The sequence below is a fragment of the Jatropha curcas genome, chromosome 7, assembly GCF_041381405.1.
Source record: "Jatropha curcas cultivar XTBG-Jc1 chromosome 7, XTBG_Jcur_1.0, whole genome shotgun sequence".
NCBI lineage: Eukaryota > Viridiplantae > Streptophyta > Magnoliopsida > Malpighiales > Euphorbiaceae > Jatropha > Jatropha curcas.
The window spans coordinates 25918965-25932665 of NC_143157.1; the positions used below are offsets into that span (position 1 = coordinate 25918965).

Consider the following 13701-nt stretch of genomic DNA (forward strand, 5'->3'; position numbering starts at 1 on the left):
AGTAATAATATAAAAAAATAGAGAAGGAAATATGGTTAAAATGAAGTAAAAATTAGCGGTAAAATTTTATATTTCTTAAATGGAAATTTGTTTGGACTGTAATAAAATAATGACATGATTATAAATAGCCTGCACTATTTTTTAAATTTTTTAAGGAAAACAACCAAATTCATTAATAGGCTATTTAAGAAAAAACAACTCGAACTGAGTTCGAAACTCGGAAGCTAGTATAATTATGTATATTGATCTCATGATCTCATAAGACTTGGGCATTAATTCGGGCCTGGCCGATATTGGAATAATCATTTTCCCAAATTAGGACGGGATATCCTAAATCGGATTGGATTACTTGTGCCGCCAAACACAGGCTTAAAACGGTTGAGAGGTCCAGCGTCTCTGGTGTCCGATTCTACAAAATTGACTTTATTCCGATTAGCTCCCAGCTCGAAGAAGGCGCAAAAGAATCTCTCCTTCAGCTGCTCTTCATCGTCGATAATGACTCATATCCTTTCTTTCTTTCTTTTTTTTTTTTTTTCTTCAGATCTAAATTTATTTTTTCTTTTGTGGTGCTAATTTGTGTTTTGTGAAACGATTTTGCGTTTTCCTTGACTGAGATCCTTTCTCACGCGGAAACCAAAGGGAGCGCGATCGTGAAAGAGCTCAGGCTCGGGCCCCCGGAAAGGGCAAGGGCAAGGACGACGGATTGACACCTGAACAGCGCCGTGAAAGGTATTAATCTTTCCCCCAATTTTTCTGCTTTACTCGTAATTTCTCTCCTTTTGGGTTTAATAATTGTGAACTTTGGTTTAATTTTGTAGGGACGCGAAAGCACTGCAAGAGAAGGCGGCGAAGAAGGCTGCGCAGGCTGCGGGGGCAGGGCAGTCGGGAGGTAAAGGAAACAATGATAAGAAATAAGCAGAAGTTTGTTCGTTAGTTATGTTACTTGGGTTTCTCCCCTATAAGATTCTTTTGACTGTAATTGTGGTGTTAAATTTAGGATTTATCTCTGATTAATAATTTGAAGTGGATTTGAGAGATTTCATGGGTTATTGTTGTTTGAAACCTATATATTTGTTGGATATCATATGATGTCTTATTTAAGAATCTCTAATGTTTGAGTTGGTGTTAATTGATTGTAGTGAATGTGATTGACTTATTTATAGCATGTCTTCTTGCAACTTGATTAGTTATTTATGTGATTGGATCTTTGAATTTTGGTAGACCTTAATACTAGTAGGGGTTGTTTCAAATGTTTTATTCTTGGATTTTTTTTCCTTTTTTTTGTCCTTTTCTTTTTATATCTTAGATTTAAGTTTTGTAGTTAACTGGCTGGTTATCTGGAATTTCTCTGGGTTTATTTTAGAGTTTTCTAGTTTTCACTGCAATGGATCTGAATCTTGCAATGAAGTGCAGGTTTCTGCTACTTAATTGATTTTTAGTTTTCCCCTTTGAAATCAACAAATTATATTGCTATTATAATAATTGATAGCCCAGATTTCCTACTCAATAGTGTGTAATGCATAGGCTGGTAGGCGGATACCAATTTATGTTGAAACCCATGTATGGAAATTTGTGGTCTGTTTTTGTGCTTCTATTCCCATATTTCCCCTTGCTGCAACCTTCACATGTTGGTGTTGCAGAACCCCTTGATTTCCCTAGGTGTTGGAAGCAGAAACTGATATTGAACATAGTGATCTGGAATTTGGACTTTGGAGAGAGCAGGGTGACTTGCTTATGATCTTAATTGTAGGATCAGGGATTAGAGTGAACTTTAATCTCGAAAAATATAGTATGTTGATTTCATAAACTATGTTTAGGAATCAAAGCTTCCTTTAACCATGGTTTGACAACTTCTCATGAACACTTTTCGATGATCTAAAACCTTGGAAGCTCATTTTGTCTTGGACCTAGCTACTAAACTTGTAACACAGATAGTTTCCTGAATTTGCTGTATGTAAATTGTTGGTTTGATTGAGCAAATTAGCTTATTCTGCACTTTAGAGAAGTCCTATGGATGTAGATTTTATTTTGGTTACCTACCATCTTTTCTGTACTGGCTACATTAAGGTCTGGTCTGGGGAAGTTTGAGGTGTTTTGTTCTCATGTACTTTGTTCGGGGTCTGATTAAGCTAATGGCAATAGACATTCAGATTCAGGCATTTTTAACCAATAGGTCTAACCAGTGGTGGCTGACCGGCTGAGCTAGGAGGTGGAAGACTTTAACTCGAGTTGATTACATAAGAATGTTGCATGCTGGTGGGTTCAAAGTAAAGGCTCGAGTCCAATTTAATCATATTATCTTGATTTCGATGGCTAAGCTATCTAATTAGGATTACTTTTGAACAATTCAATCCATCAAATTGGAAATCAGTTGAGAACCTTTTCCAGTTTTCTCAGTTTTTTCAGATAGCGTATGAAATCTGTCTTGTTTGCTATTGATTTTGTTTTTGTTTCTTAATATTTTAAAGAGAAAAATAGATTTTCTCAATAAAGTTGTCTTTTTTCGATTTTGTTAACGTTATCAACTTGCTTTTTCATCTTTAATTTTACTTATTCTTATAATGAAATATCAATACTAAATAACCAAAAGTCTAATATTATTGTTGACCAAAAATTTAAGACCTCTTATCTCCCTTCTTGAATCCTTATTCTAAAATTTCATCTTTGATTTTATTTTTATTGACCAAAAATTATTGTTATCTGACGCTAATAGAAAATTCCATATGAGAAATGCGTGCCCCAAGAAAAAGAACATTAATATAATTTTATTTTATGAAAGAAATTAACAATTCTTTTAAGAATTAAGATTTTGATTGGTGATGTAGCAAAGTGTTAATAAGAAAATAATGAGTTAGCAGGTGGAACTTTGATTAAAATTTATCCTATCCATGCCACTTATAACTCTACTCTTGTTTGTGACATTTGCCTCTCCTCTCTTTATTTTCTCAACCTTATTGTAATGGAATATCACAACAACATGCCTCCTTTAGTTATTGAACGGCATTCAATTGTTTTTTTCGGTTAACACTATAATAATTTTAGCCAAGGTAAATCAACAACTAAATTTACTGTAACTAACAAAACCGAACAATACCAATTCTATTGAATCAATCATTTTGCTCAATCCTAGCCTAGGGGATGAAACTAGAAAAAATAATTGGGGGAGCGAACCAAAACTTTTTTAAACTTTAGAGGCAAAATATAATTTTTATACTTTGAAGGATCGAATTGTATTTTTTTTTTCAAAAAAATTTCTCGGCGGCGATGGTCCCCTCAGTCCTATACCTCAGCGCTCTACCTAGCCCCTTAAACATGGGATCTAGCTCCACCATTGTATCTCAGTCTTATTTTCAGGAAAAGCGAACATAAAAAACAAAAAGGAAGAAAATTACCCTAGAGAGAAAAAATTGCATTTCATTAATTAGATATTTAATATTTAATCTCAAATTTTATATACCCTAAAGCCAGTGTTTTAGATGAGTTTCATAAGGTCCTACCCTTCTAAAAGATGCTACAATGGGTCCCAAAAAGCCTTTCATACAAACCAACCTTTCCTTGAAAATCATTGCCCCAAAAAAAATTAATCATAAAGTTCACATTCATGTATATATATAAAATTTGTTTCCTCCACTAATTGCTTATTTGTCTTGTGTGGCCACACCAAAAAAGAACATATATATATATATATATATATATATAAACAAGTCAATGATAAAAGCAAGTACTTGGGGTGATGGAGTTGTTGTGGTTTCTATTGGATTATAAAAAGATAAATATATATTAAATTGTCATTAGTTTTGGAAAGACAATATTGTTGTTCTAAACAAACTTATCCTAGGTTTGCACATGCCAATGAGGAATGAATATTATGCATACATAAAAACATTTCTAGTCCATCCAAACAATACCTCCCAGCTCATATTCTAACTTTTTTTTTTTTTTTTTTTTTATGTTGCTTCCATAAAGATGTATGATAATTTGTTTTTTTTTCTTTATAGCATTACGGAGAGGATTCCTACCTGAATCTATTGTCAAGTCATAAATGCACTCACCATTAGACTATGCATTAGTGTATGGAAAGATAGTAATTTGTTTTATTAATGAAGGGAATTTTTTTTAATACAGAGAGAGAGATTTGAATTTAAATAGTTTTATTGAATTGATGGAATATTAAATAAAGTTTATGAAATGTGAAATTCATATGAAAATCCATGAGTATGAAAATTAGTTTTGAAATAAAACTAATACCATCATTAATAAAAATTAATTGATTTGAGAAATTCTAGAGTGAAATTGAGTTCAAGACGAAGTTTATCAATTCCACAAAATCCTAATTATTTTTTCTTAATTAAATAAGATTTTTTTTGTCAATTAGGTATACATTAGTCTCTTTACTAATATAAAGAATGAGCTATTGATCAAAAGAGTTTTTATTAGAAGTGTTGATTCGTTTTTCTATGTTGAAGTTGAAATGGCAATTAAAAATTTTTTTTAATAATGACTATTCAAAATTTCAAACAACTAACTTTATATATAAATTAAATAAAATAATTCATTTAATTCGTAAAATATTTGAATTTTATCACTCAAATTATATCCATCTAAATTCAAGAAAATGACTGATACGAATAAGAGTAGTTCAGTGACAAAATAATATTTATAAGATTAATAATATTTGAAAAATTAGAAATTGTATACCTCATTTCGAAATAAAAAAAAGAAATTAAGTTAGATAATGAAACGTAAGCACGCTTTTATCTTCTATGACACTACTAATTAAGATGTCAACCTCACCATTTTCATCATTAACCAAAATATAATTAATTTAAGATTAGTGGTAATGGAATCCTAAAAAAAATACTAAAAGTTAATGGTCATGAATGAATGACCACAAACATTTCGACAAGTGTCACCATCTCAATGGTTAGCCGCTTACTAGTACAGCCGTTTCTTTCACTACCTAACCGATGTATTAGATTCCGGTATCGTTGCACACATCTTTTTGATATAATTAACAATAGTTTTTTTTCTTAAACCGCCATCCAAATATGTTAGATTAAGACTTACACTGTTTAGCAAAATTAGTTATTTTTGTAGCTTTTTATGAAATGCTAAAAATTAAAGGTTATATGAATTTATTTTTATAAAACGTTATCTTAATATGTAAAATCAGTTCAAATATTATGTTACTAAACACTATAAAATATAACGTTTAACATTTTGAATAAATGCGATTTAAAAAGTTATTACTGAATACAGCCTTATCAGCCTTATCCTACTTACCCTATCAGGCCCATAAGAGAAAAATACTTCAAGTGGATATTTTCTCCATTTAGAGGGATTAAAATATTTGGTCTCTTCTTTAAGGGATTTGAGTCTTTTCTACTTATAATTATCTCCGGTGTACCGTTAATTTGTAAGAATAAACTAATAATAAGGGACATCATTGTAAGTGATAACCTTAATGACAATTAAATAAATGAAAAAGTGCATTTGGGTCCTTAATTAATTACTTAATTTTTTTTTAATTTAACTTGTAATGGTTGTAGTCATGATGATACTGGTAAGTACAACTTAGTTTTCTAAGGTCAGGATAACATTTTTTATTCTATCTTCCTAAGGGTTTGCTGGCTGCCTACGTATGTACCCATTTCTTAATCAATTTTGTATAGTAAAGTGATAAAATTGCCATCCAAGACTAAGAATAATATGTGTGAATAAAAAACTTCTTTTTCTTTTTTTGGATAAATTTGATTTCAATTAGAATTCAATTTTTTTTTTTGATATACTGATAAAATTGATATTATCTAGATTTAGGTTTTAAATCTAAAATTAGGTATTAAAATTTAAATTTCACTTTAATTCAAAAAAAAGAAATGCAATGAGAACGAGATGGCTAAGTTTTATTGTTCTCTATTTATATATATATATATATATATTAACATCTTGTTACCTAAAATAATTAATACAGTAGGTATTCCAAAATTGACTTGTGTATTAAAATTGAAATTCCATTGACAATTCTAAACTTTTCAAAATACATATGATAAAAAAAAAATATATAGTCAGCCAATAATACAAATTTAATTTTGAAAATATCTCTTTCAAGTTGCATAAGATGATGATGAGGTGGAGATGGAAATGAGGTTCATCGATTAGTATTGAAGAGAAAGATTCTAAAATTCAAAAGAAAGATTCCATTCTATAACTATAAACTGTTGGGAAAATCGCTATTTTTCCCGCCCTTCAGATCGGCTTCAAGCAGGAATAAATGAGAAAATAAAATAATGAATGAGAAATTAAAGAGAACACGATATTTTAACGTGGAAAACTCCCCAAGTGGAGAAAAACCACGGCCGTTGCCAAACGACAATCAAGAAAAATATTCACTATGCGGCAAATTGTTACAACCACAATTACAAAATATTTTTCTACTCGACACCCTCAAAACACCCCAAATATTTTATACTCCAAGGGACTCCAAGAGACTTGCTCTAAATCCCTAATATAAAATACATTCAAGTGTTTTTGGTGTGTTTTGGTGTGTATGGAAACCTAAACATTGCTTCCATTTTATAGCCAAATCACTACCTTCACTTTGCTTATCTCCCCGATGTGGGATTAAGCAAAAACTAATTTTTTTTATATTTTTTTTCTTTTGTTTTCAACAACGGCGGCTAACAATCTCCACCTTGAAAAAAAAAAAAAAAAAACACAACATTGTCTGCTACCGACAATCATAATTCTTATCGTCAAGAATTATCATACTCCACCATAAAAGAGTATCGCCATTTGGAACCACTTTACCGACTCCAAGAATTTTCCATCGGCCATGTCGGATACCGCTAATAGTTTATGGTGCAACCCTCCTGTTGACTTTTCCGAGAGTTCATTAGCCATCGACATATTTTTTTTTCACCACACACTTTGCATCAACTGTCAACCAATGCCGTGCGCATTTCCGTGAACCAGCCACCAATAATCCATTCTCTTCCATGGCATCTCAACGGGTAGCAATCATGCCATGAGGACACACATCTCTCAATTACAGAGAGAACACATCATCTCCTTCACTACAGGAGATCACATTGATAGCAACAACGTTAGAGCTTCTAGCCGAATCAGCTCCACCGTTCGGGCAATCCTTCCTCACGTGTCCAGTTTGACCACAAACCCAGCAGACAACCTTCCTCTTTCCGGAGCTTTTATTCTTTTTCTTGGTACCGACAAATAAAGCTGAATCCTCATATGATTTATTTTTCATTTCATTCAGTCTTCTCTCCTCAGTAAGGAGCTTACTAACCACATCCGCATACACCACTTCCTTACTACCATATTTCAGAACAGGTTTCATGTGCTCATATGTCGAAGGAAGTGACAGGATGAGTCGGAGAGCTTTATCTTCATCTTCGGTTTGCACTCCAAGAGTTTTTAATTTAGAGACGATGCCATTAAGAACACTCAGATGATCTGACAGCTTTGTACCTTCCGCCATTTTCAACGTATGAAATTGCTCCTTCAAATATAACCTATTGGATATATTTTTGCCCTGGTACAATTCTTCCAGTTTCTCCCACAACTCCTTTGTCGTGGACAATCCAAGCACATTAGCAAGAACATTTTTTGCTAGACACATGCAAATTTGACTTGCCGCTTTGATATCCAGCTCCTCCCATTCTTCATCGCTAATCTTGGATTTTTCTGAGTCTCCACTGCTGCTGTCTTTTCCTGAATTCTTTCCGCTGACTGGTTTACCCTTCAAAACCTTATGCAGTCCAGACTGAATCAACACGTCTTTGACTTGCACTTGCCACAGTGCAAAATTCATTCTCCCGTCAAATTTCTCAATCTCACATCTCATAGCCGACATGCTTACTTGTGCTTATAACAGTGAACCCAATAATTAGTGAAGTAAACCGATTCGGCAATACCCAGGAAAGATCACAATGATCTCCTAGACAATATTACCATTCCACGTAAAATCTCAGTTGAACGGAGGGGTCACAAGTGGTCCCACTTAAAATCCGGCCTTCTAGACAGAAGTTACGTGCACGGTATATTATCAGAATAGAATAACTTCAATAATTATCGTCAGGACATTCACCACCGATACTCAAGCACACCAAAGCAAAACTCCACCCGTTTCAAGACTTCCAAAACTCCACCTGCTTTTAAAATAAAATAATTTCTAACAACAGTATTTCTGATGTGGAAGATCAGACTAAGCCGCAACCACAGAGCATACTTATAATTACAAGAAATTATTTTAACACTAAAAGCTCCGCCTAACAACCAGGCTCTGATACCACTTGTTGGGAAAATCGCTATTTTTCCCGCCCTTCGGATCGGCTTCAAGCAGGAACAAATGAGAAAATAAAATAATGACTGAGAAATTAAAGAGAACACGATATTTTAACGTGGAAAACTCCCCAAGTGGAGAAAAACCACGGCCGTTGCCAAACGACAATCAAGAAAAATATTCACTATGCGGCAAATTGTTACAACCACAATTACAAAATATTTTTCTACTCGACACCCTCAAAACACCCCAAATATTTTATACTCCAAGGGACTCCAAGGGACTCCAAGAGACTTGCTCTAAATCCCTAATATAAAATATATTCAAGTGTTTTTGGTGTGTTTTGGTGTGTATGGAAACCTAAACATTGCTTCCATTTTATAGCCAAATCACTACCTTCACTTTGCTTATCTCCCCGATGTGGGATTAAGCAAAAACTAATTTTTTTAATATTTTTTTTCGTTTGTTTTCAACAACGGCGGCTAACATAAACAAGCTCCTCTATATAAAGATAGAAAGAAAGGGAAGGAAATGTTAAGTGGGGTAAAAATAAAAAATAAAAAAGGGAATAATTTGCATAAGAAAGATTCCACTTTGATGCAGAATTATTCATCTTTTTACACTTATTTTTTTGTGTTTTCTTATCTAACTTTATGTTACGTGGGTCATGTTGGAATAAAATTAGATGGATTGGAGAGAAAAGAAAACTCTAATAGAGTCTTTGTGATCAAGGGATGATGTTAATTAATGAAAATTCCTACTAGAGTCTTTGTCATCTCATCTCATCCTTCGGAGATTGCTGTTAACAGACCTTGATATTATAACAGAAAGTGCAGAGTATATAATATTCTTTTTATAAAGTATCTGATTGAAAAAAAAAAATAAAAAAAAGTAAAAATACCTAAAAGAACAATTTGTTTATTGTTAATGTGATGAACCTTCACCCATAAGGCATTGTGAAGGTCAATTAAGAGGACAAACATCTTATACCCTAAGAACAAAAGAGACACTCTCTCTCATACATCAGACCTATTTTAGAATATTCACCAAATTATATAATACAAAAGGGTAGATTGGATCTGTTGATTGTGCAATGAACACCAAGTAATTGTATAGTAAAATTATTATTATCTAATAGGGTTATGTTTACATGTCGCTATGGCTTCAGCTTTTATAAAGACAGAACTATTACTTTGAGTTGGCAATGTTACCCATCTTTTCAGCCACTACTGGACCAATTATACAAGCTTTAGTTTTTATTTTTAGCTGCAAAATACTCATCACTCATCTCTGTCCAGTTAGCACAAATCAGAAATTTAGTAATTTTTATGATTTCTCAAGTGTTAGACAATGCATGAACAAAGAAGATTCATGCATTTTATATAAGAAAAATTATGTTTAAATTAATGGAATGTATATATTTAATTGTACTTTTTGAAAATATTTAAATTATATATTACAATTTACAACATAAATATATATAATTATAAGGCAGTGGTCAGCAAAACTACTATATTATACATGATTTATGATTCATTGGGTTGGTAATGTCTTTCCCACATGCCCAATCCTTCTTTCAAACCCAAAAGGTATATACAGAGGTGATGTGTGCAAGTGCAAAAGATGCATTTGCTCATTCTATGTTTTGTTTTATTTGTCTTTGAGAGGAAGGAATAAAGAAACTCTCTCTGATAAGGGAAAGGGGACAAAAAAATAACAAAAGGGAAAAAAGCAACATTGGAGAAACATGGCCTCTATAGCTAGCTAGCTACTTAATTGCTAATCACCCAGTTAGACAGATATAATATATATATATATATATATATATAAGTTTTTGGTTAGCCAAAACCATGTGCTGTCTGTATATTAAAATGAAAATGACAAACAAACTGCACTATTGGAAGAGATTGGTCACATAAATAATTTAACCAGAAAAAGTGAAATTGTAGGCTCTTTGGAATCTTTTCTCTCATGGGTTTTTCATTTTTTTTCCTTCCTTAGAATAGTTCCTCCCAAGTGTCATTGACCAGAGGAGATAGCTTGAGATGACTGCAAACTAACACCAACCAATTGGGATTCTAATCATTTAGGGCACACACACATTTTTTGGAGAATAAGGTGGAAATGGTCCATAGGTTAGCCCTACTTTTTACCCTTCAATTCTTTGCAATTTCTTAATCTTAAGGTCCTTGTATATATATATATATATATATATATATATATATATATATATATATATATATAATTAAGTGGCTTTAAAAGCAACTCAAAAGACAGATGGCTGATGCTCCAAGAAAAGCCAAAATGAGGCATGCCTGTTGTGTTTTATATATACCTTTGGCCTGGCCATTTTCTCTCTTAAAAAACTTTTGGTCTCTATATATAACAGATAGATTTCATTATACAATTCATTTGATTTGATTGATTTACGGCTTGTTGTAACCTAATGATGTTCTGAGAATAATATATATATTTTACAAGATAAATTACATTAAAACTAGTTTTCCATAAATGGAATTTAAGTATTCATGAATTGGGTTGGCCACTGTAATTAAAATATTAGTTGGTAATAATGTAATGGTTCTTTTCTTGGGGATTATTAAAGCTTCTTATACAATTAGGGTTTGGAAATCAACCAATAATAAAAGTGAAAAAGAAACAATACAACATGTGGATGATTGAGAAATCACATGATGATATATATAAAAGAATATCTAATGGAAATGAAACTAAAGTTTAATTCTTGAGGTTCTTATAATGGAATTCAAGAATATCCAACCCCTAATGACATGAACCCTAGATGACAGGTAAGCTAAAGAAGACTGAGCTGTCAGCTTTTGATTGGTTTGTTCTTTCTTGACAACAACATCTGTGAAATGGAAAGCACGATATGTCTGTGGAAGGTGGTGAGCTTATTCTGTTTGAACTTGTAGATCTGACTCAGACGATAACTTTCCTTTATTATCATAAATATTTAAATTAATGGTTAATTGATATTCTAATAAGGCTTAACAAATACCCTTTTAATAGTCTCAGATGTGTGCCTTTTTGTTTAATATATAAAGCTTACTACCTTCATTTGCATCATTTCTATATCTCCATCTTTGTAACTTCTCTTCTCATACATACAAAAAAATCTTACAATGGAAGATCAGTTTACAAGAAGGGACACTTTCATGTGCAAGGAATTTCCTGGTTATAGTTTTCATGAAGGATCAAAATATTTTGATGATCAAGTCATTTGGACAAGAACTAATGACATTAACAACGGCAGCATGAAATCATCAATCACGAGTTCTGATTCGAGTTCATCGGTGGAGGAGGCGGAGGCTTCAGGTACTAATAATTTGATTGGTAATATTCCTGGATTTATTGAACAGGATGTTACCAAACAAAAACATGCAAATTCTTTTCTTTCAGGATTCAATTCTATCAATATGAATCAAAGATCTTCAATTGATCCTGTAAATTTCTTGGAGTCTTTTCCAAAAATAAGCCGATCCCAAATATCTGAACCATCTTCCCCATCAAAATTTCCAAATTTAACTTTGTTTTTGCAAGAACCCAATAATTCATTTGATCCAGCAAAACAAACTACTCATCACGAGGATCAAAAGTTTGAGCCTATGTTACTATTTCCAAACGCTTCATTTTCTTTACCCCAACTAGGGCAAATCCATACTCAGGAAAACCAAGAGTGGCTAAAAATAAATCAAACCCTAACAAATTACTCTACCAAAGGGTTTAATGATTATTGGCTTGGCACTACAAAGACGCAACCGATGAAATACACTGGCCGGAGATTGCAGAATCAGCAGCAAAAGCCTAGTTTATCTTCGCCGGCCGGGAAGTTATTTAGAGGAGTTAGACAAAGGCATTGGGGCAAATGGGTTGCAGAAATTAGGTTACCAAGAAACAGAACTAGGGTTTGGTTAGGCACTTTTGAAACAGCAGAAGAAGCTGCTATGGCTTATGATACAGCAGCTTATATGTTACGTGGAGATTATGCACATTTGAATTTTCCAGATCTTAAGCATCAACTACAGGCTAATTCTTTAAATGGGTCAACTATATCAGCTCTTCTTGAAGCAAAATTACAAGCAATATCTCAAGGCAACAATAATATTTCTGGTCAAAAGAAGCACATTCTTGATCCATCACCGCCAACAACATCATCAAACAAGGATTTTGGCGAAAACCCACCAAGAAAATTAGATGGTTGTGATTATGAAGTGATTAGTGAAAACAAGAAAGCTCATAATCATCATCAAGAAGTTTTAGCATCTGATGTAGATGCTGTTCAGTTAAGTAGAATGCCTTCTTTGGATATGGATATGATCTGGGATGCTTTGTTAGTCTCTGATTCGTGACAATTGAATCTTCATTTTCACATTTTCTCTGAATTCAATCAAATCGAGTATAATTTCCAAATTTCCTAGAGTTAATCATAGATATAAGTTCATGTTTGGTACTTATATTTCTACCTTGAATAGCATATACCAATTCTTGTTTTTATGTCCCTTTTGATTATTAGGAAACTGGTTTATTTATAATTGATTTACAATTTAGGATCTACATCCAAATTTATCAAATGATTTGTACCATACATTTCTCTATTTTTTGCAAGTTTTTGTTTGTGGTGCGGATTGTTTTGCATTGATATTTGAGTATTGAATTATAACCTAATTATAACCTAATTAACTTTGCAGTTTGATTCACTTTTTCTATTTTTTTTTTTTTTATTATTTTGACTTTTAGATTAGTAGCAGCCATTGCTAGATTAAAGTACAATTAATATGGGGTGGAAGATGCATTCTTGGTTTATTGTCCTTGTCCAAAGTCAAAAGGCTCATAAAAAAAAGAGAAAAAAAAAAAAAAAGTCATTGTGGGGCAAAAGTTTTGGGTGCATGATAATCTTTAAGTTTGGTCGGGCATTATATATGAAGAAAAATTCTTTTTGACAATGACGTTTTAGTAATAAAACACTATATGTGTAGACAATATAGCAATAAAATCAATTAGTTGAGCAAATTTAGGTTCATTTCAATTCAAATCCCTTTGACGTTACCACCAACCTCCATTTATTCATGATTGACTCGTGAGCTCTAACCCTTTTTGTCTTCAATCAAAACTTGAAAAAACCCAAAAAAAAAAAAAAAAAAAAAAAACTCCCCAGTATGTAATTTTAGGCTATTTGCTCGCTCCAATCCGTTTATATTAGACGAGTTTGGTAATGAATACTTGCGGATACTCTAATTATTATTAAAAAAATGTATTTAAAATGAATTTGGGACGCATATAAATAATAAATTTGAAAATGTTTTAAATATAAATATTATATTTAAATAAGTTTAAACGGATATAGATAATAAAATTCTAAATGAATATAAATACAAGTAGCT

At 32.2% G+C, this 13701-nt stretch overlaps 2 protein-coding genes across 2 annotated transcripts; both read left to right on the forward strand.

Moving 5' to 3' along the window:
• Window positions 1–285: 285 nt before the first annotated feature.
• Window positions 286–1129, forward strand: LOC105633174 (uncharacterized). Its single transcript, XM_089723605.1, has 3 exons — window positions 286–501; window positions 626–729; window positions 819–1129. The coding sequence occupies exons 1-3, from the start codon at window positions 496–498 to the stop codon at window positions 913–915; spliced, it is 207 nt and encodes a 68-aa protein (XP_089579731.1). The 5' UTR covers window positions 286–495; the 3' UTR covers window positions 916–1129.
• Window positions 1130–11294: 10165 nt separating this feature from the next.
• Window positions 11295–12774, forward strand: LOC105633175 (Integrase-type DNA-binding superfamily protein). The gene has a single exon (XM_012215747.4). It carries the CDS (start codon window positions 11443–11445, stop codon window positions 12667–12669), a length of 1227 nt encoding a protein of 408 aa, XP_012071137.1. The 5' UTR covers window positions 11295–11442; the 3' UTR covers window positions 12670–12774.
• Window positions 12775–13701: the final 927 nt, after the last annotated feature.

What these genes read in the sequence shown, in the direction of transcription:
- LOC105633174 (XM_089723605.1), top strand. An exon ending in CCTGAACAGCGCCGTGAAAG is followed by an intron (nt 730 to 818) that starts GTATTAATCTTT and finishes TTAATTTTGTAG; the next exon opens with GGACGCGAAAGCACTGCAAG.
- LOC105633175 (XM_012215747.4), top strand. Translation starts at nt 11,443, where the DNA reads ATGGAAGATCAGTTTACAAGAAGGGACACTTTCATGTGCAAGGAATTT.